This window comes from Rhopalosiphum maidis, chromosome 3 (assembly GCF_003676215.2).
Source record: "Rhopalosiphum maidis isolate BTI-1 chromosome 3, ASM367621v3, whole genome shotgun sequence".
Taxonomy (NCBI): Eukaryota; Metazoa; Arthropoda; class Insecta; order Hemiptera; family Aphididae; genus Rhopalosiphum; species Rhopalosiphum maidis.
The window spans coordinates 70,382,150-70,404,298 of record NC_040879.1 but is presented as its reverse complement, the minus strand read 5'-3'; the positions used below and the strand labels follow the sequence as shown (position 1 = coordinate 70,404,298).

Sequence of the window (22,149 nt, the reverse complement as noted above, 5' to 3'; positions counted from 1 at the left end):
TTTTTCAATGATAAGTACTAATGCATAAAAATTAGAAACTTGAATTTTATAATACACTATTATAGCACATATTATGCTGAAAAACCATTGTCAGAAAAAAATGTTCATGTATTTCAAACTATTTATAAACCGTGATAAATACATTATATATTATAATATATAAACACTATATAGTAGTGCCGTTGAAAAGCTGTGGAAAGCTGTGTATTGTACAATGTATACGTTAAATACATTTATTTTACATATAGAAATCAAATGCGAATAATAATTTTTTTTTAAATTTAAAAGTCAAAACGTATAACCTGATAATACTATTTATAGTCTATTTTATACGTATGAATAATGCGGTTACAGGGCGTCTATATTTTTTAAATTATTTCTTATATTGATTGCTTAAATTCTAAATAGAATAATTTTTGTGTGAAATGAATCGTTCATATAATAATTATGTGGTCATATTATATAGTCGGATATAGTAAAGTTGTTAAAAATAACTTTTTTGGTGTTTTGTGGCTTGAACCCTTACATCTTACACAATCATTATAATAATATGTAATTCGTTTTAATGTTTAAATATCCTTTTCAATTCAAATTATTTATTAACTGAATACATATAATATTATTTAAATAATCATTTCGCATAATAAATAAACTTGAAAAGTAATTATTTATATAATAGTTTTATTTGTCCTTTTAAAATACAAGTATTTCAATCCAAAGTTCAGAGGACAATATTTAATGCTCCATGGTTTATTAGAAATACTGCGCTTCATAAAGGAAAAAACCTACGTACCTACATAAAAAATTAGCAATCGACTTTTTCAATCACATAAATTCCGCTAGCAGTGCGAAATACTACAAACTAAGTGACCCACCTTATGTAAGCCGACTCAAGTGTGGATGCCCATACGACGTTTTATACTATAATTTTATTATCTTAATAATTGTAAATATTAAAACTTAAACATATTGTTTCTAATATTAAAGTTAAAACATAGTACACTTTTAAACACTGTAAAATTATTATCCGTACTGTCTTATGATATTATTATTGTCATCTATTTTGCAAACGTTAAAAATATATATTTTCTATTAACAATAAGTATAGATGACTAACTATCTGATGGGAAACCTTAATAAATATAAAAATATACATACCTATCCTTTTATATACGTTACCAATAAAGTTATAACGTACTTACACTTTTAACGATAAAGGCAACAGAGTAACATTAGCATATAGTTGTAGTTACATACTTTGTAGGTTTAATAATTTATAATATAAACTTAGTAACCATTTAACGATTATATTCTCAGACTCTCAATTCACGTTATATTGTTTTTATTAATTTGAATAAAAAGTGACATCGATAAAATATGTATTAATTATTTATGAAGTACGTTAAACTTTAATGTACCAATCAATTATAGGTATTATTAACTTGAACTTTTGAGTAACCAAGGCTTAATTATTATCGATATTTATAAATTAGTTTGTAGTGTTTGTATTAATATACTATACAGTCAAACACTATAGGTAACTATTTAATAAAATTGAATGTGTGTTTAAATAATTATAAATTTATAACTATCGTCTATCAACATAACCATTTTGTTAATCGTATCACTATTTTTATTTTTATAATAAAAATATATTTTTTCAACTACTACATAAATTAATTTCATCCATTTATCAATTGCTCAAATACCTTATAATCCATATTTATATATGGTTCCAGCATTTTGCATTCGAGAGATTTTGGGTTCGTCTTAATAATCACGTAACTAAAATTAAATGTATACACATTTACTGTAAAATATTCGACTACACATATTTTGTAAATATATTATTTTGACAGCGTTTTCAGCATTTTGCATTAAGTAATTGGGAAAACGAATAACAGTTTTTTTATATTTTAATCATAATAATTGTATAATTTTATTTTCTACGTTTAACCCGTGACTTGGATATATTATAATAATAATTGTAAATAAAGGACATACACAGAATCAAAATGTAACAAGACAAAATAAAATGTTGGTAGTAACTAGTAATTGAAAACGGCACGTTCTAATAACAATATTGTTATTACTGTTGCGTCCAATATTAAAATCAATAAAAAAATCCAGGATTATTACTAGGGAACTGCGGGGGCGAGAAAAATCTATCGACAAAAGTACAAAACCATTTATACAATAGTATAGGTATATAATATATATAATTCGATATAATACCAGTCAATGTGATCGTACAACGTTTCGGGGAAAATCCTGGTCGGTAAGAAATAAATACAATAATTTAGTCGGCATATCGCCTTTGACAGAACGCACAAATACCTACAGTAAAATAATACAAAAAAATAACAAACTCATCGAGATCTTTCGTGTATATCTATTTAAACGTATATTGTCAATGTCCTATTGTGTAGACGTTGTTGCTGGTTGTTAAGAATCGCATTCCGTTTCTACTCCAACACTAGCCATTATCTTCGCACGTATTGAGCGTATCCGGTCGGTATACAGTCGGTACTTATACCTACCGCTGGTATTGTAGGACATTGTCTAAATCGTAATCACATACGCCGATAATTTTTTGTCGGAGTTTTTCGGAACAAATCTTCGGAACTCTGCGGGACTATAATGAATAAACGGTGTATTGATAATAATAATAATAATCTGAAGGAGAGAATAACGGGCCTTTTCCGAACGGTTTTTTTTTTTTATACATAGAAGGTACATAAATAACATAAATCCATCCGCAAAATAAGTCTTTTTTTGTATTTATTGAATTTATGGACAGTCGGCATTCTGTATACGAGTACTCTCTCACTTATAACAATGTCATCTTAGTGTATACGTTGTTTTGAAGTAATCTCCGAAACGGCAACCATACATTGATTTCTGATCTGTTTCTTAGTAGTCCGATTGTGATTTTTTTTTTAAATTTTTTTCTGAAATGACTTATTTTGTTGGGATGTGAGCAAAAAAAATATAGCCGTACAGATAATCGCCTTTATACAATGTACTCGTATTATGAAGTTGTTCTATTCTACGGGTTTCTATAAATCGTATATATACCCTCTATAGTCTATAGGGGGTATTTTTATTTTTCAATGGTTTAAAACTTCAAACAAGTAACGAAATCTCCTGTGTATATGTACATACTTTTATATTATTTATATTTAAACGTTTTCAAAAAATTAAAAAATAATGATTTTATACATATATAATATTTGGCAAAATCCAAGTACCTAGTATAGCTACATATATACAAACGTGGAAATAGTGTGAACATCATTTTTTTTTCTCAAATCACACTAATAATATTGTATAGATTCGCTTAGAAATAAAAATTGTTTTTAAAACACAAAAATGCAACATTAATGAATTATAGCGTTCGAATTTAATGAAGTACTAGGTGTCTAGGTATACTAACTGGTACATAACTATCCTGCACCTAGGTGAGGTGATAATAATTAATATAATATATAGGTAGTTAATGTTGAGTATATTCAATATAGTTTCATGCAGAATTATTCTTTTTTTAAAAACAATTATTCAGAAATTAACATAACATTGTTCATAATTTTATTAAAACTTTCAATTTTCAGATAAAAAGTACGATGGAAAATTATATGAAGAAGTACTTCATAATTTGTAATTACCAACTCGTCTACGCTATACAATATCCCTCCCAAAGTCTCAATAAGTGTCGAGTGACAAGATAATGATACCAAAATAGGAATGTTAACGATATAGTCGAACTGATCAGCTTGGCAATATAATAGTTATTAGTTGACAATAACGAGTTCGGTGTATAATAGCGTACAACAAGCCACACGATACACAGCATCACACATATAATGGTATTTTACAACAATGTATAACACGGCGTGCGCTTGAAATGAAAACATATAAAAACAGTGCACGGAAAAGGACGCCACAAAAATGCATCGACTATAATATGTTAATTTTAAAAGGTACATAGAGCAGACTGTGTTGTATGTCGCTTAGGAAAATTAAAATGGATGCTATATGATGAAATATTTAAAATACAGATGGATATACTCGCAGAACACAGCGATATGCAAGCATCAACGTATTCGTCAACTATCGGTTAGTGAAAGTCGATAATAACCGCATTGATAAATAATTTGTATTAAAATTATCATATTATTATTTGATTACAATTAATATTATTTGAGACGTTTAAAAAGGCCGCAATAGGTAAACTAGGTATAATCTCAGATATATCATTCACTATCGATATATATGGCACATTGAGCGTCGTCTATGAGTATTATTCTGTTGTGTTGCATGTGTCTGTTTAATGTTTAAACTATGTGTGTATTTCGCACGCGGGAAAAAAGAATCCCCTTTTTTTTCTTCAAATCATCGATAATTTAGTTATTCTAAATATTTGTTTTTTGGAATTCTAAAATATACTTTAAGACCGTATTTTTGAATACTTGAGACTTTATGTACCATTATTTAATCATTTAAAGAGTGTCCTATGATGATACAAACTTCTGTTTTTTAAATGAGTGTCACCCTTTAATATTTTAAATTATTCAAATTATTCAGTAAATTTTTTTTTTTTTTTATTGTCGATGTTTCTAAACATTTTATTCCAAGAATAATAGATATGCTTAGGCGCATACATTATAAAACTTATTATGTAATATTTATTTGTTTATATGTATTCACAAAAAAAAAGACGATAAGAGATTCAGTAAACTGTAGGAAAGATAGATATTGTTTGCTTTTTAATTGATTTACAAAATAATAAATTATCTAGTAATTAGTGAATTTAAGCTTATATGCATAACTATATAGCTATATGCTAAAGCTTAATACATCGGAAACTACTTATTCAAATTTAAATTTAGATGTACACTTATAATATCGCGTTCGAGTGTTGCATTCTTTTTTTCTTATACGCTCTAATGCTTATTGTTACTACTGTTGCAGATTATATATTTGTCTAATAAGTGTTTAAAAAATCTATAGTAAATAGCCTGCAGGTACTTGCATAACAATTATCTTATTAATCATCTGTTGAATGATTTTAGTAAAAAAGGGTAGGTAGTTTTCATTTGAAAAAAAGAAGTCTGTATCGCCAAAGGGCAATCCTCAAAAGGAATAAAAAATCTCAAGAGTTTAAAATATGGTAAAAAGTATAATCAAAAATCAAATTTTTAGTTTGGATTTACAGCATTATTAAAGGCATAGTCTGTGAATCACTCTGTAAATATTCGCGTGATCGCGATTGGTAACGGTGGCGCTATACATCACATTACAATATAATATAAATATAATAATATGTATGCATTATAATATTATTAGGTATGTATAAGACGGCGATGACGACGACAATAATAATGATTATAATCTTATGCGTTATATAATAATATAATACGCGTTGATAATAATAATTTATCAGCCGGTGAGTGACAGACGAGCGTATTTATTTCGTAATAATAATAATAATAATAATAATAATAATAATATATTTACTATTGAAGAGGTCTCTCTTCCGAAATCGTGAACCTCGCTTGTCACCGAAGCAAAGGCCTCCCGCGGGCCTACAGATATATAATATATATAAAGATATAATATTATAAAGTGATATATTATATTATTATTATACGCGTCATCTTCTTCTGTGAATTCTGCCGAATGATGCTCTTATTTTTTTTTAATGGGCTTCACACAAACGTCGTCGCACTCGGCGCGTGTATACCGACGATGACGACCACAATAATCATAATAATATTTAAAAAAGAAAACCTCATAAAAGGGTCGAATGAGATGTACGTGCAAATGGAAATCCATCATCACACCACCGCCACCGGAAGAGTGGAAAGCGAGAAAATAAATATAAAAACTCTTATTCAAATTTTCATTTCATCAGAAATATTTCATTTTTCAAATGACTATTACTCTACTTCGTCATCGTCTTCGTTCGCGCTGTCATCTCAGGCGACAAACGAATGATTGTCAACGGCGGCGGCGATGGATGTTTCCCGCTTCATTGTACCGTACGATACGTAATTTTTTTTTTATTTTTAATCGAAAAACCACCGCACGGTTCTCCAAAAAAATCCACCTTTATAGTATTCCATATATGTTTGTGCAAAATATAATATAAATTATTGTCATAATACCAACGCTGTCTGCAGAATGCATGGCATTTTTCTTTTCGTTTTTAGTCAATAATAAATATTTCAAAAGGGAGCAATTTTTAAAGTACTTTTCTCTCTAACATCTATTTTGTCGATTAATTGAAATAACTGATGCACTTTGCAGTTTTGGATATATTTTTCGACCGATCGGTTATTCGGATATTGTAAAACCAAAACAAATTTTGGGTAAATTTCGCCAATATTTTAGCCGAAATTGTAATTCGTGTGTAGTTTGACATAAGTAAAATGGTGATTAACGAAATCAACTCATGAGCATTGTACCCTACATATTTTATAGTTGACGGTTGTCGAGATAAAATATTACAATATATTTTAATCTGCGGATTTGTTGTTTATAGAAAATAATTCGTACATAGATCACTGTTTATGTTCGACGGATTACATCTTGAATACTTAATAATTGTTACAATTTAAATTTTAAAATATCTTAATTGTCTCTTTAAAATTCTATATCTCTTACTATTTTATATTTTATCGCTCCCACTATTTCAGAACTGTTTACAGCTTATACGGTATAGAATATTTGCAATTTGAATATTGAATATCCTACCACATTTATATTTTACTACTTATACTTGACACAATGACAACTCACCTATTTCGTCAATGGAACTTACATGGATATTTACCAATTTGTGTATAACAAAAACTATAATATGGATTCGTTTGTTCGACGCCATTATTGCTGGTTCGTTGGATAATTTGAATCTTCAATATTGCGGTACAATTGTATTATTTTAAACGACACGTAAATTTAAAATCTGTAATAATTTTAATGATTTCAATACTTAATTAATAATTACTGGTAAACAAACAACTTTTCTGAAAATTTAAATATTTAACGTCCACCAATATAAATAGGTACACCCATGACTTGTGAGAATAGTATAATATAACAGAAGTCTCGGGATGTTAATAATTTAATAATTATGCTTTGTGCACGTAATATATACTTCGTCGCAAACTATACATAGTTAGACTATATATATATATGTATACATTGTACAAGAAAAAGTAGTCTTTTAGCTTTTAAATAATTTTAAACACTGTTTCTTGGAAAGTTGAAACAATTTTCACGGATGAGATTATTTTTGTATATTGTATTATCATAATTTCTAAGAATTTAATGTAAAAAATTAATAGATAATATGCATATTTCCACAAACGCTGTACAATGGAAAAATCAATGTATAAGTATATTATATTATATATGTATATTATACCAACTCAATTACTGGCGGGTTATAGTAAAAAAAAAAATTGCTGAATAGGTTTATTATTATAATAGGTATTATAAAAATATAAAAATGAATAGTTATAATAATGTAACATTGATGTTGAGTGTTTAAAATAACATAAAATGCCAATTAATTAGGATATTATTGATATTAATAGAAAGCCCATGCTGAAACGATGGTGCAAAGTAGATAGAGTGAGAGTTATATAGTATGAGCATGTGCATGCAGAGCCGTAGCAATGTTCATTTGCGCACCTGGTCATTTTACATATTTCCGCCCTTTTAAAAATTGTTTACCCCCTCCCCTCTCCCATGTACTTACACATTCGTTATTTTATTTTATTTTTATTAGCTATTATAATAATTATTATATTTAATAAGAAAAAAAAATACTGCCAAACTTATTATAACCTTTTATAATAATTTAAAAAATAATTGTACTTTTATACATTTTAAAATTTCATTTTTCGTGCTTTTTTAGTAACAAATTCATCTATAACATTTTCAAAATTAATGTTTTAAGCCAATTCACGTTCAATTGATATAATACTTATATTCGTCAATTTTTCTTGTGACATTGTAGACCTTACATAGTTCATAATAATTTTCAGTTTACTAAAACTTCTTTCACAAGTGTTTCCTTCATGACTGATACAAAAAGACTAAATACCAAAATAGGAGTGGTTATCTACCACCCATAAATATGAATAATTTGATAAAGGTCTTTAAAATATAAAAATAAAACATTTAGAATCCTAATTTTAAATTAAACATGCATGCTATGAGTTAACAATAATAATCGATTTTGAAAATCATTATGTTTATTATTTTTTAAACACTTGTAAATTGTTATATTTTTGTACACAATACGCCATAATAAAGTACTATAGCGTAGCTATTCTAGTATAATTATTTTGCCCATATTATAAATAAAATGTATGTTATTAATAATTAGTATAATATATGGTATATTTTATTCTAGATTTTGCGCCCATTTTTTCGTTGCACCCCTGGCCTGGGCCAGTTTTGCCAAGCCCAAGCTACGGCTCTGTGTGCATGTCCTAAGTATCTTTATGAAAAACTAATAACTCTAAAAACTTAATAACTTTAGTAAATATACTTTTTTTACATTTACTGATTTACTATATACATACTAAACAAAATGATACAAATCGGTTTAATAGAAGTTCAGGTACAATAATACTGTTTAAAAGAAATTGATTTACGGTTTAATAATATATAGAAGTAAAGATCAAGTATGGTATATTATGTAGTATTTGTATTTTATACATATTTAAGCGACATAAATAATATTTCTTAGTTATTTTAGAAACTATCACAGTATTTTAGACGGTTGATCATAGAAATATCATTTAAGTATTATTAAATAGTAGGCAGTTGATAGGCATACAGTCATATAGGGCTTGATGAAGTTAAAACGCATTTTAATATTTTATAAATTATAGGTGGAGCTAGTATTTAGTTCAGAAAAACGGTTTTCGATGGGTTTTAAAATGAAAAAAAAATATATAAAAATAAAAATATGTATTCAACAAATTTATGGTTTTATAACTTTTGAAAATTATTAGCATCTGTCTTGTTACGACTAACTCTTCAATCTTTCTGAAGATACGGTTGATTAAATTTCAGTTTATTATATATGAATAATATAATTTAATCATTAGGATTGGTTAGACTTGGAGAAATAAGATTTAATTCATTCTTAAAAAAAAACAACAAACATTTAACTAATAAGTAATAATGTTTCTACAAATTTAATATTATTATAAGTTTACAATCAATATAAATCAATATTAATATAACTTACTTGAAAATAGTGACTATTTTAATAGTTTTTTTGAACAATTTTATTCAAATTAAATTCTTTGTGTTTAGTAATTGTCTTGTATTAAGCACTGCTAAGCCTATTTCTTTTTGAAGCCACGCCTAAAATTACTAAGACAAGCACTGATACAAATCTGAAAACCAATTATCAATCATTATCATATGATCATATATCACAATCATATCATATTATAGCTGATGTCACAGGTTCAAATAATGTGTCGCCAACTTAGAGCTAAGACCTATATGGAACATCGACACACCGTATTGGTGAAGGAGATAATATAGAGTATTTAGGAATAGAGAAATCATAATATAATGTATAATCATTAAGAAAAAATAATTTTGTTAAAGCATGATTTTATTTTTTTTGTACCAGTAAAATTTAATAAAAAAATATCTTAATTTATATCCCTTAACTCTCAAGAACATGATATGAATTAAAACCCGGTTACATAATTTATTAGTTATTACTTATAAAATTATAAATTATAATTATATGATAGGTACTGACAAACTTACCATTTTATATTTTTGTAATTGTTGAATTATGGATGATAATTAAAAATTTAACTTTTAAGTAATTAGATATCGACCATTCTACACAAAATTATCAAATTAATTCTTAAGCATTAAATCAAGTTAACAATAAACAATAACACACAGGTCACACTGGTCACAGCACCTATCATTCATGAAATATGTTTTAATTTTTGTAATTGTCAACATACTAGGTATTCGCAGTGCAATCGTCAATAAACTGAATACACAGTCGTGGCCCACGAAGCGTCATCGCAATAATCACTATATATTTTCTATTTTTACTCTTTTTGTTTTAATATAACGTTTCTATAATTAAAGGAATTATTTGTTTTAACATTATAATATGCTTTGCTGCTTTGTTTAGTTAATTATCGACAGTCGAATTGATAACGCGCGAATAAAAACTTTTATCGTATTATCTTAATTACATTTGAATTCAATTTCACAATTTTTTTACGATTGTGTAACCGCAATGAAAATTTGACCATATTATAATGATATATTTTTGACCATTTTAATATTTTTCCACCCCTAAACCTATTTCTAATAACATCGCCAGAGACAACTGATCTTCCAATCACTTCTTTAACTAACCTATTTAGTATAGGGAACAAAATTTAGATAATTTATAATTTTGTCTTCACCACCCAGATATTTTGTGTAATATCAAGTCGCATAAAATTTAGTATTACACAAATATTATTAGGATATTTTCCAAATTAAGCATATAGTAATAGTAAACGTACAATAAAACCAAAAATAAACTATAATGTAGGTACTATCTATGGACCTAGATAAATAAATTAGAATCGTTATTATTAACATTTACGGAATAATATATACACGTATACCTATTATATGTTAACCCTATGGCCCCTGAACTCAAATTCTGCGCACGCTTGTGGGCTTATGATTGTATGCCGTGACTCCGTGGTATTGCGGTAATATACTATCGTTTGTGTTCAGTATACAATTTTTATCTGTAAATCTAACAATTCGTTTGCGTACAACTATTAAATCTCATTCCCAATTTAGACTAATATTGTAAATTGTAGTACCTAATGCAGTAAGTGATACGATTTATTTTAAAAATTTCGATAATATGCAGTATACACGTATTAATTGAATCGAGTATAATCGAAATACCATTTTTGCAGGTGATAATTATTCAGCTACGCTTTGGGTTATTATATATTTCTGTATGCCTATTTTAAGTGAGCGTGTGATTTTAAAAGACACGAGTTGCCATTTTACCAGTGCTCTTTGTAAGTTTTTTGAGTTTTCATAGTTTTTCTATAATTTATGTACCTACGCAGTACGCAAACGCTATGTTTGAGTCATTTAAACGCATATATTAATAATGTGTATGCGCAATCAAGTTGTGATGCATTCGCACGTTATCAAGTCGCAAAAAGGGTAAATATAAGCAAACGGGTATCGCTCGTGGTATAGTCTTATTATTAAAAAGTAGATAATAATGTAATATAAATTATACAATTCATGGTGATATGATATTATACGCAGTAATGAGTAGACAAGCAACATGTGTGGCATGTGTAAGTGGTTTAAGCGAAAGAAAAAATGTAGATTTTATAGTGAATAAATTCATAATAAAATGAGAAATAGATAAATTTTTGGCGAACGAGACGTTATAATCATAAATATGTAGTCGAAACAGTTTCACTTGAATGATCTGCGCGTGCCTAGCGTTTTCACTAATAATATAACGTTTCGGGCCATTAGTTATGGCCTTATGGGCAGTGTCTAGATTTATGAAACCGATAAAAATGACAATACTGTTTAATGTAATATCGTATACTGCAGCATATATTATGTTATTATTATAATACAATATTTTGACAAAAGGATACGTCAATACGGTCTTATATATTATATTGTTGCGACTGTTTTAAACTATATACGGCTACACACATTTCCTATAATAGAGTACTGCTCTATAATAAATAAAATAATAATATTGTATAGATTATACACACACACACACACACACACACACACACACACACACACACACACACACACACACACACACACACACACACACACACACATATCAAAAAAAACAAACAAACAAAAACACAGTTTACTCGTATTATATTGTTTTCTTTCCGTTCTCAGTGTTCTCACCTCGGCTCCGAACGAGAACAATAATAATATAATATGTGGGATGAACTTGTTTCTTACGAGCAGGAGTACAGGACAATGGACGGGTTACTACTTGTAATGATTGAGAAAGAATAACAGTAAGTTGATTGGGGACTATTATATATTTCTAAATTATTACTTGCTAAATAATTATATTTTAATGATATTACCTCTCTGCTTCCTGTGTCGACTTGCTTGTTGAAATCGTGGTTCGCGTTCAAGATGTAATATGAGGTGATCGATTTATATTTTGAAATAATTAGACCTTTTTTCTTTGAATCACAATTGTAATTTTATTTAACTTATTTTTAACACTTTTTAATATATATATTTTAATCAATTACAAACTTATTATTATGTCTTATTGTATGAACGATCTGCGTAGTCTCTTACACTCGCTTTTGACCATCCGCACAATAAGATGATAAAGACTCCCCAATCTTAGCGACTACTAGTCCCCTTATATATCTAATTCTTTTTACATATAAGAGTGTGTGCGTGTGTATATGTACATATGTGTGAGTTTTATCTTATATTTAAAGCTATCAATTATTATAATTATTATAAATATGTTATTACTATAATTATTATATATTATTGTATTTTATTGAATATTACTTATCATACAATTAAAAATTTAAGATATATGATGGCTAAGTGCACATCATTACATCCACCCTAGCCTTTTTTTTGATGCGTCCTCGCATAAGAATGTAAGCATATCATATAAAACTAAATTAGTAGAAAAAATTTATACAGTGAAGATTACAAATTATATACTGTAATTTTTTTTTTTTTTTTTTTTTTTTTTTTTTTTTTTTTTTTTTTTTTTTTTTTTTTTTTTTTTTTTTTTTTTTATTACATTTAGAACATTAATATAACTTATATTAATATTATATGAGTTAATATGAAATTATGATAATAATAAAAATTATAATTGTAGTTATTGTAATTATATATATATATATATACAAGATAAAATGGTACTATATTAATATTACAAATGACAATGCATACATGTTTTCAAAATAATAATGAATATACAATATAACTAGGAAATAATTACATTTTTTTATATTGTGACCTGGTAATTATGTTCAATGTTGACTATATTTTTTTTTTTTTTTTTTTTTTTTTTGAAATTATATTGCATATGACTGTTAAATTGGATTTTGAAATATTTTAATATGTATTCATATAGATAATTTTCTGATATTTGGGTATAAACTTTTTTGCTTTGAGTTTGTGATTGATTTATTGACTTTGTCTCGTGAGTTGGGATTTCGATTTAAAGTCAGTAGTGGTTGATTTTGTTGCTTTTTCTGTTGTTGTTGATTTTGATTTGCGTTGTGCATAATGAAATGAGTAATGCTTGTAAATACTCCTGCTACTAATTTTATGCTTAATCCAAAAGTTTGGTATAAAAGAGAAATGTTAAGTCCTGTGTTAATGCAGGTTAGAATTATTTTCCATATAAAGAATATTCCTAATAATCCGGAAATAAATTCACCAAAAATGGTAAACCACCCCCACATTTTTCTTAGTTTATTGTCAACCATATTACTAATGGTGTTTTCGTCAATTAACGTGTTTAGATTTATCCTGTGATCCATTATTGTGAAACCCATGGTTTGTCTTGCTAAATTTTTTTGCGATGCTTCTATTTCTTGAGGTAGTATTAAATATTGTTGAAAATTTTTCATAGTGTCATAATTATAAATTCCTGCTGTCATTAGATTTTCCATACTTTTGTATGTCCATGTCCATTTCGTGGAAGGCTTAAGAGTCTGTGGTTTTTTTATTTCTCTAATATTTTGCGATGTAGTATACCATTCTCCATCAAGTAAAAATGCAGGTGGTAAAAAGTGATTACAATCTAATTCTGTGCCAAATTTTTGTAGGGTTCTTGTTTTAGGAGCCATGAAGTATGATTTATTATTGTAAATAACTGGTAATTCATCATAACATATTGCATTTTTTTTTGATGATATTTCCACTTCTACTGGTTTACATTTTAGTAGATAAATGATTTCCCCAGCCTTTAATGCCGTATAACCGGGTCCTTCGCCCATATGGTATGCGAATTCGGATAAACTGTATGTGGCTAATGATAGTTTGTGTAACAGCACTTTACGTTCTAATTCGCATTGTTTTTGTATTAGATCTGTGTATAAAGTTGTTATCGATGCTTTGAAACGGTTGTCAATGTATACCAATTTAGTATTTATATAAGCCACTAAATCTATGTTTTGTGGATGTATGTCTTTGTTTTTAAAATAATTAAAAAATAATGAATCTGTAATTATGGTTAATTGAGAATGATCAGTTTGTATAGCTGGTATATTACATATATATGTTGATCTTATGTGTTGTAACGCAAAAACGATTTGGTCCGATTCCACTAGGTATGTTCGAGTGGTTTTGTCATTGTTCGAAGTTATTAATGAAACAGGTCCGTCATATAAAATAATGAACTCATGAGTTTCACAATCATAAGTATTTGCGTTCCACACTACCTCTCCTTTATAAATATCCAAACCGTATTGGTCGGATAATTTTAAGGTTGAACCAGTTGGGAGAGTTAACGTATTTTGTTTGTGGTTTACTATGGCTAATCCTTCGGTAAGAGTGATTTTATAATTAGCTTGAACTATAACCTCTTGCCATGTGCCTTTCTCAGATGAAAATGTAGAGCCTTTGCAGTTACCATGTCTATCTACAAAACCGGCTACTGTAACGGATGATAATATAGTCTCGTTAACTTTTAAACCTGTAATTATTCCTCCGTTTGGTAGATGGTATGTTAGTCTCTGGTGTAATTCAGAGCACCGGGCACTGCCTAATTCAGTTATTTCTGTAAAAAAACCATTTTCTACCATTTGGGCATCTTCTAGAATTGAACACCTACTTATAAAATAGTTTATTATTATTGAGCATGTTTTATAAGGTATTTGGTAGGTATCTGTTTTTTGTAGAAGTTGAATTCGTTGAATTGATTGGGTGTGGATTTCTGATGGTGGTTCACATGGCTCCACAGACAAGCTATTAAATGCTGTTATGTTGAGCTTGGGTCCATTACAGTCATATGCAATAAATCCATGTACCATGTGTAATTGTAAGACGATGAGGAGAGGTGTGAAGTTCATTATGAATATGTTGAAAGTTAACTAGCTATAGTATGCTTGTCTTACAATCTTATAAATGTATAATATAAAATACAATGGCTGCTAAAACAAACATAATATAATGTAAATAGTTTTAAAGTTAAAACTAATATTATTATTATTTATTTTATTATTAACCCCTTTTCTTTTTGTGTAATAATTATTTATTATTTCTGCGTTTTCTTCTTTTTTTTTTTTATATTATTCAAATCATGTTTTTATTTAATTATAATATGATTATTAAATTGTTCTGTATAATTGTATGATCTTATTATTTATAATTTATTTGTTATATATTTATTTAAAAAGATTAGTTTATTTTTTTTGTTAAATAATATCTGATATTTAATTTATTATTATTTATTCGTGATAATTAATTATTAATGTTTTCTCTTGAGTGATATGGTTTAAGACGCCTAACGTGGATTATATCTTCAGTTACTTTATTATCTAAAATAAGTTCGACTTTATAATTTAGGTCATTGATTTTTTCTAAGATTTTAAAAGGACCTCTATATTTTGGACCTAATTTTGGAGATTTCCCTACTTCTGAAAATGGAAATTTAATAAGAACTAAATTTCCCGGATTAAAGCTTATTATTTGATGTGATTTGTCGTGATATTTTTTTTGGTTTTGTTGAGCTATTGAAACTATACTGGGGATTTTATTACGTATTTCATTTAATTCAATTAATGACTTTTTTATATCGTATGGTAGATTATCTGGAATTAATTTATTGTCAATTGGAAAGTATGGTTCGAAACCATGCATTAAATAAAAAGGACTATATTTTGTACTAGTTTGTGGGGTAGCGTTATAACTTAGTGTTACGTATGGTAAATAGTATGACCATCTAGATTGATTATTATTTTCTATGTAATTTTTCAGTGAAGTAGAAAGCACTCCATTAATTTTTTCGACCAGCCCCTGTGATTGGGGGGAGTAACTTGTAGATAAAACTTGTTTTATACCTAAATTGTTACATATATCTTCCACGAGTTTATTTTTGAAATGAGTACCTCTATCGGAAGAAAATATTTTAAAACATCCCCAATGGGATATTATTTGAATCATAAATTTAACTGTCGATTCGGCAGAAGCTGAAGCGACAGCTTTGGTAAATATGAACTTAGTATTATTACATGCGGCCACTAATATGTATTTTTTTTTATTACTAGTGGTTAAAGGACCTAAATAATCAAATGTTACTCTGTCTAATGGTCTATTTGATAATTGTATAGGTTGTAATTGACCTATTGGTTTGCCTTCTGATTTTTTATTTATTTGGCACTTATGGCACGTTTTTATAAAATTAGTGGTGTCTTTAACCAAATTTTCCCAATAATATTTATTTTGTATTTTATGAATTGTTCTTGTTATACCGGTATGACCTCCCGTAGGTGATTCGTGATATGATTTTAATATATTATTAATTAAAGATTTTGGAATTACTAAAATTGGTACGAAATTTTTAGGAGGGGTAAATTGTTTGTAGTATAAGATTGCATTTAATAGTGTAAATCTTCGCGTTTTTCTTTTAATATTTTTAGGAATATTTTTATTATTTGGTTCAATTATTGCTTTAATTATATCAGAGCAGAATTTGTCTTTAGCTTGTTCATTTTTTATATTATCTGAATCTAGATTTATTTCTGTATGTTCATCTTGAACTATATCAATTTTATTAATTGCATTCCTAGATAAAGCATCTGCAATTACATTTTCTTTACCTTTTTTGTAAACTATATCAAAATCAAAATCTAATAATTTGAGCGTTAGTCTGGCTATTCGAGCGGAAGGGATTTTTAAATTTCTATAATATTGAAGGCTTATATTGTCGCAGAAAACAGTAAAATGTCTTCCCCATAAATATTCTCGGAAGTAAATTATTCCAAAACATAAGCCTAAAAGTTCTAGGGTGGTTGAAGAATATGTTTTTTCATTAGCCAATAACTTACGCGATGCATAGCCTATTGGATGTAATATATTATTATCATCGGGTTGTTCAATATAGGCTCCTAATCCTGTTATTGAAGCATCTGTTGTTAGAAAAACATGTTTATCGTCATCAAAGTGTTTTAAAAGTGGTTCAGAGATTAAATAATTTTTTAATTTTTTAAAAGATTCTTCATGTTCTACTTTCCAGTCTATTTTTTTATTATCTCCTTTTATAAGTTCAGTGAGGGGGTGTGCTATTTTTGCAAAATCTTTTACGTGTTTTCTGTAATATGAGCACATTCCTATAAATGACCTAACTTCTTTTTGAGTTGTTGGTTGTTTGAACTCAGTTATTGCTTTTGTATTTTTATCCATCGGTTTAATACCTTCACGAGTTATTATATGGCCAAGTAATTCAATTTTGTTATTAAAAAAGAAACATTTACTTGTTTTAAGAGAAAAATTTAATTTATCCATTATTAATAAAGCATTATTTAAATTGTTTAAGGCTTGTTCAAAGTCTTTGCCATAAGATGCTAAGTCATCAATGTATATTATGAGAGATTTATATAATAATTCTGAAAAAGCTTCATTCAGTTTTCTCTGAAAGATACTTGAGCTAATTTTTAGGCCTTGTGGGATTCTAGTAAACGTGAATAGTCCATGACAAGATGTAAATGCAAGTTTATATTGGTCTTCTTCTTTTACAGGTAATTGAAAAAAACCACTATTAAGGTCAAGAGATGAAAAATATTTTGATCCTTCTAGAGATCTTAATAAATCTGTAGTTCTAGGTAAAGGATATTGATCTGTTTCGATTCTATCATTCAATTCTTTATATGAAACTACAAGTCTATAAGATCCTTTTTCTTTTTTTTTTACTAAAAAGGCTGGAGCTGCAAATTTTGATATTATTGGGCGAATAATATTTGCATCGAGTAATTTGTCTAATTGTATTTTTAATTCTTCTCGTTGTTGTGGAGATACTCTGTGTGGCGCATTAAATTTAGGGTCCGTATAATTTGGTTTCAATTTTATTTCGCAAGGATCTACGTTAGCACATTTTATGTGTGAAGTGTCTGTTGTAAAGAGATGAATGAATTTTTTTAATAACTCAACTACTTTTTTATGTTGATATTTATCGAGATGTTGAGATATATTTATTATAGTTCCTTCACTATCCATAAGTATTTCTTTGTCATCGGAATTATTCGAAATTGTGTTTGATATTTTTGTATTAGTAATTACTGGTTCAATGTTATCATTATTATTAAGAGGTTTTTTTATATCTATAGACTCGTTTGGAATTGTATTATCAATATGTTTTTTTTTTATGCTATTTATTAAATGTTCTAAAGGCGGTATATCATTAATGATAATGTAATTAGATGGTATTTTATTTGACATTTTATCTGCTCTTGTTCCCGGAATCCAATGCGTGTTTTTATCAACACTATATAAAACGATTATGGACCTATTATTATAATTCTTATTTTGATAGATAATTGCCGTTTTATTAGTGTCATTGTAAATATAAGTATCGTGATTATAATAATCAGAGATTGCGGCTAGTTCGTCATCAGACATCCAATAATTAGGCAGCTGTGTAACATTCAATAATTGTAAGATATCTGCTATGGAAGTAATTTTATTTAATTTGTTGTCGTTTAAAGCATTGCATACAGCATAAATGCCACAGTTTCCATCTCCCGCGACATTTTCTCCTGGTTTATAATTTACAAATACTGATTTTATTTTATTATTATCTTTTGTATTATTAATGTCTATATTATAATCATAATCTATTTTTTTTAATTCACTTATGTTACTCATATTTTTATCATTACTTTTAGTATTTTTAAGGTTATTGATGGGTGATTTAATTTTATTATTGGAATTATCGTTAATATTATTTAATTGTTTTAATGTTTTATAAAAATAGTAATTCTTATGTATTAAATTTATGACATTTTGATGTTCTTGAGTTTTCCAATTATTCGTTATGTGTGTTTTATCTTTATGACAAATGAGAAGATTGATATTTGTGTTAAGAAATTCTGTAAAAATTGTTTGTTTGATAATTGTCCAATTACATTTGTCTATACCTGAGGCAATTGTAGGGATAGCAATTTTGAAATCGTGTAATTTTTGCATTGATTTTTTTAAGTTTTGTATAGTAAGCTTTATGTTATTATACTTAGGTTTATGAAAATATTTTTGCTTTGTTACTAGGTGATAAATTATTTTATTTCCGATTTTTATTGGAATTGCGTCGCCTATTTGTGGGTTTAGCTTTTCAAGTTGAGGCGTTGTGTTTCCAAATTTTGTTTTTATGCGAGAAGCTATTCCTTTGGACATTTTTAAATCTGCAGATATGCAATGGGCAATCGAGTAGTCAGAATCTACAAGAAATATATCAGCAATTTCCTCTTTAATATTATTAATATTTGTATTAGATAGATTAGTGTAAGTTTGTATTGTAATTGAATCATTTAATAATAAAGTATTATTATGAAAATTTATAATAGCCTTATTTTTGTGTAGAAAATTATTTCCTATTATTATATGGCATGTTAAATTTTTGACAATAAATACCGATGTTTCAAAATCCTGAGAATCGATTTTTAGTTTAATCACTGTAGATCCATATACAGTTAAATGGTTGTTATTTGGGCCTGATAGAATTATGTTTTCTTTAATTATTTTATTTTCAGGGGGAACAAGCGTGTGTCTAATACAACAAATATTGGCTCCTGTATCAATAGTTATTGGTACATCAATATTATTAAGTTTAGCACGAATAAATAAAGGTTCAGAAATATGATTAATTTTGTAAGTAGTTGCTGGTTTTTTAACTGACAATGAAGGGTAACAGCGAGTGTCAGAAAAACTGTTTGACCTATTTATTAGTTTTTTTGAATTGAAAATTTTCTACAAGTTATTGCTGAATGTCCTATCATATCACATAATTGACAATTAATCGGGTTTTTTTTTAATCGACAATTTTCTGTGAAATGATTATTTCTATTACAAATTGTACATTGTATTTTGTTGTTATTTTTTGATGTATTTTTGTTTTTAAAATAGCAAAATTCTGTGATATGATTGTTTTTAGAGCATATTTCACATTTTTTTGTATTTATTTTATTGTTTGAAAAAGATTGGCGATTATTTTTAAAATTATTGTACATATTAGAATTGTTATTTTGAACTTGAGGGTTTATAATATTTTCTATGTCGGTTTTAAATTTATTGTTGTTTTCATTAAGCAGATTTATTTTTTCATTTATTTCGTTTGAGATTTGATTTAGTTTATGAGTGATTATATCAGTTTTTATTTCGGAAGGAGATTGATTTATTTCGCCCGTTACCATAAATTCTACCATTTCATATTTTCTTATATTGTCTTTTAATAATTTTAGTGTTGAATTATCTAATATTCCAATGTATCTAGTAATATTTGGTTTAAGACCGTTCATTATATGTCTAGTTATTTCTTGTTGAGCCATTTCAGAATCTATACGTCTACAAAGTGATTCGATTTCATTAATGAATGTCATAGGTAGTTCATCATCTAATTGCTTTCTTTTTTCGAGTAATAATCGAAGCATATCTTTATGAGCAATGTGTTCGAATTCATTTCGAAGTTGTTTTTCTAAATCAGCCCATTTATTGAAATTTTGATTTTCGATGTTTTCATAAAAAGTTAGTGCTGGGCCCTCTAAAAATGCAGGTATGAATTGTAATTTTTCTTGTTCGGACCAGCCATTAATGGAAGCTGCTCTTTGATATTTTTTTAAAAATGCATCTATACTATCAGATGAAGAATCGGAAAATATGTCAGGTTTGAAATAAAGTTTTTTACTCTCCATTTTGTTCGTTTTGGTTTGATAATTTTCATTTATTGTCACAAAATCGTCCGGGCAAGATTCACCGTTTAAATATTTTAATAATCTATTTTTAAGTTCTGCAACTGTTCCTACACTATTTAAATTTCTTTTATTTAATTCTAAAATTAATTGAGGTTTATTAACTTTGTTTATTTCATTTGGCAGTGAAATAAAAATTGGTTCTTCTATTTCATTTTCCTGATTATTATTATTTTGTGACATTTGTTTAAAAAAATATGTTCGTTTTATTTGTAATTTAATATTTGTATTATTATTTCGGGGATTTTTAAACGCGGTAAGAGCCACTAGTTGGGCGCCACTTTGTAATGATTGAGAAAGAATAACAGTAAGTTGATTGGGGACTATTATATATTTCTAAATTATTACTTGCTAAATAATTATATTTTAATGATATTACCTCTCTGCTTCCTGTGTCGACTTGCTTGTTGAAATCGTGGTTCGCGTTCAAGATGTAATATGAGGTGATCGATTTATATTTTGAAATAATTAGACCTTTTTTCTTTGAATCACAATTGTAATTTTATTTAACTTATTTTTAACACTTTTTAATATATATATTTTAATCAATTACAAACTTATTATTATGTCTTATTGTATGAACGATCTGCGTAGTCTCTTACACTCGCTTTTGACCATCCGCACAATAAGATGATAAAGACTCCCCAATCTTAGCGACTACTAGTCCCCTTATATATCTAATTCTTTTTACATATAAGAGTGTGTGCGTGTGTATATGTACATATGTGTGAGTTTTATCTTATATTTAAAGCTATCAATTATTATAATTATTATAAATATGTTATTACTATAATTATTATATATTATTGTATTTTATTGAATATTACTTATCATACAATTAAAAATTTAAGATATATGATGGCTAAGTGCACATCATTACATACTATTTGCTCTCGATGGAAAAATAATTAAGACCTCGTTACAACGGTATTCATTCAATGTGTGCACTACATGTACTTAACTCACCGAAACAGATGCGAGAGTATAAAACTTCGATTACAATCGGATTATCCTGTCGCTGTATTACAATGGAAATTGGAATATAACACCTGACCAACGTGATCCTACTCTAAGTTTCCATTTACCTAATAGTTCTATATGTCCGACGTAGAAAAAGAAA

At 27.4% G+C, this 22,149-nt stretch overlaps 1 protein-coding gene across 1 annotated transcript; it reads right to left on the bottom strand.

Annotated features, from left to right (window-relative positions):
* Positions 1 to 13,109: 13,109 nt before the first annotated feature.
* Positions 13,110 to 21,905, bottom strand: LOC113559473. Its single transcript, XM_026965325.1, has 2 exons — positions 21,409 to 21,905; positions 13,110 to 15,221 (listed from the first exon to the last, which is right to left on the bottom strand). The coding sequence occupies exon 2, from the start codon at positions 15,141 to 15,143 to the stop codon at positions 13,191 to 13,193; it is 1,953 nt and encodes a 650-aa protein (XP_026821126.1). The 5' UTR covers positions 15,144 to 15,221; positions 21,409 to 21,905; the 3' UTR covers positions 13,110 to 13,190.
* Between the last annotated feature and the right edge of the window lie 244 nt (positions 21,906 to 22,149).

What these genes read in the sequence shown, in the direction of transcription:
- LOC113559473 (XM_026965325.1), bottom strand. Translation starts at nt 15,143, where the DNA reads ATGAACTTCACACCTCTCCTCATCGTCTTACAATTACACATGGTACAT.